Raw genomic sequence first — 2,344 nt, forward strand, 5'->3', positions numbered from 1 at the left:
AAATGACACTCTGGCAACACAGCACGCTAAAACGCTGAAAATCAGAGATTTTGTAAAGAATTATTTAGGGTATTTTTCTTCCCAATAAGCCTAAATTATGTCCCAAACGCGATTTTCAAAGCATTGGGCTATGCAATGCTGCAAATCATATCCTCATAACTTTCCATTTTTGAATTATTGCGTTTTGAATTCAGTGAAAATTTGTCTAGGTTACATGCATTTTAAATGGGATCAGCTGTTCACTTTACCAAAGTGGTAACCAGCGACCTAATGTGCGCACGAAAATCGAGTTTTCGACAGATTAATATCCTACCTTGTATTCATTGTATCATGATTTCAAATCACATGTTATTTGATATATCGATAACAGGTACCGACTGTTTCCTATCGATATCTGTTCCCAAATACCTGTGACAAGTATTTCGTGTCATCCCTACTGGCGTCTGTCATTGCATCATTGTTCAAATCTTATGTCAAATCAAATATGTCAGTCTTTTGTCTTTATCTATGGTTCAAATGCGTGGTTAGAGACAAGAGACATGCACTTGTCTCTGGCGTAGTTCTTGTTTGAATTTTCGGTTTTTCTTATAATTGGAAAACAATTATGCATTTTCCCGAATTTAGTCTTCTTGTTTTACTCAGGGAGCTTGCAAATCAAGTACTCCTCAAATAATAAGAATATTTTTACACACAAAACATTGTAGGTAAGTGATCTACTTAAAATCCAAATAGGTTAACTTAGGGCTCCTGTGGTTGGAAAGTGTAGTGTTTCACCAGCGAAAATTTGGAAAACGGACTATAAAGAATCCGCGCATGTGCTTTATTTAAGGTTACTTTAAGGGAAAATTAAAAAGAACGCCGACACTCACCAGAGATAAAGTGCACCTTCACCCGAAGGTTAACCAAAGTTTGAGGCACGGGTAAAAATGGGTTTTTACTTTTAAATCAAAATTATTTCTGTCAGGAAAACATGCCTGCAAATGTGCGTCCCAAAGGCTCGAATACGAACACGAGAGCGCCCCCCGTGACCCCGATGTCAGAGCGTCAACAGATGGCTTTGCTAATGCAGATGACCTCGTCTGGAGAAGGTTCTCGAAGTCCCAGTAACACAAGCTCGAAGACCAGAGACCGCAATGAAAGAGGTGAAACCCCCTTGCATTTAGCGGCTATTAAGGGCGATGTTGACCAAGTCTGTAGATTGTTAGCGCATCGCGCTGATCCTAATGTAGCCGATTTTGCTGGTAATTTAACAGTTTTATTGGATTTGTCCGCGACAGTAAGGTCTTCCAAGGAAGCCTTAAATCTTGGTTAAATCTGCTCAGCACGAGTACACTTATAGATTGCTTTACGTTTATAAAATATTTTCAATAACGCTACGTTCTTCTTGGTGAGAAAACCCCGATTTATGAGAACTGTTTTTAAATTACCCAAAATGTTTCACTCAGGAAGTTATTGAACTTTAATGATCTCTTAGGATGGACTCCTCTACATGAAGCATGCAACCATGGTTGGCATGAAGTAGCTGCGAGGCTGGTCCAAGCAGGTGCTAACATTAATGCGAAAGGTATAAACAGTAGACAGATTAAACTAAATTGACTGAACTATATGATATTACTGAACAATTTCTTATATTAAGATACGTATTTCAGGTTTGGATAACGATACTCCCCTTCACGATGCCGTCATCAATGGTCATCTGAAAATAATCAAACTTTTGATAGAAAAAGGCGCAGACATCCACGTTAAAAACTCAAAGGGAAAGTCTCCATTAGACTTGGCTTCACCTAGCATTCAGCCTTATTTGCTCAACACCGATATGCCTTTACCCGGTAAGTTCCAATAATAACATTACTGTGTTGTATCAGTTTATTTGTCATTTTATTTATCACCTTATTGGTTTTTCATTGTTTGGCATTTGTTGGTATTTCATCATTTTAAGTGCATTTTTTGTGTTTCTTTATTGGCTGCATATTCGGTTCGTAAGTTATTGTTCTTCTACCAAGGGTACGGTTGGGCACTAGACGCCCGATTTAATCCGGTCAGTCACGATTATTCCGGGTTTTCACTACGTCCGGGTGGTCCGGGCGAATTTTATACATTTTCTATGCATCCGGATTTTAAAATAGTTGCCTTTATAAACAATAATGGCAAATAGTTGTCTATAAATTCAGAATTGTACATTTCTTATAGACCTTTAGTCGAATAAAACGGGGCGGCTTACGCCGGCAGCCGTAAGCTTAAGCAGGGAGATTCCGAGGAACCAGCGATTTTTAATAATACCACAGAAAATAATTGCAAGGAATCAATCACATGGGTGTCCCGTGCTCACGTGACCAAAAGAGCA

The 2,344-nt window shown here is 38.7% G+C and overlaps 1 protein-coding gene across 3 annotated transcripts; it reads left to right on the forward strand.

Annotated features, from left to right (window-relative positions):
- The first annotated feature begins 451 nt into the window (after window positions 1–451).
- Window positions 452–1,867, forward strand: LOC125505521 (ankyrin repeat domain-containing protein 12-like). 3 transcript variants are annotated; one of them, XM_048669501.1, is made up of 4 exons: window positions 452–704; window positions 965–1,241; window positions 1,475–1,564; window positions 1,650–1,867. In XM_048669501.1, the coding sequence occupies exons 2-4, from the start codon at window positions 971–973 to the stop codon at window positions 1,841–1,843; spliced, it is 555 nt and encodes a 184-aa protein (XP_048525458.1). In that variant the 5' UTR covers window positions 452–704; window positions 965–970; the 3' UTR covers window positions 1,844–1,867. The 3 variants fall into 3 exon arrangements, with proteins under 3 accessions (XP_048525458.1, XP_048525460.1, XP_048525459.1); XM_048669503.1 differs by having other exon boundaries at window positions 456–704; window positions 965–1,142; XM_048669502.1 differs by lacking the exon at window positions 452–704 and adding an exon at window positions 711–914.
- Window positions 1,868–2,344: the final 477 nt, after the last annotated feature.

Source organism: Dendroctonus ponderosae, unplaced genomic scaffold (assembly GCF_020466585.1).
Source record: "Dendroctonus ponderosae isolate FM_Combo_2020 unplaced genomic scaffold, Dpon_F_20191213v2 Dpon_F_20191213_801, whole genome shotgun sequence".
Taxonomy (NCBI): Eukaryota; Metazoa; Arthropoda; class Insecta; order Coleoptera; family Curculionidae; genus Dendroctonus; species Dendroctonus ponderosae.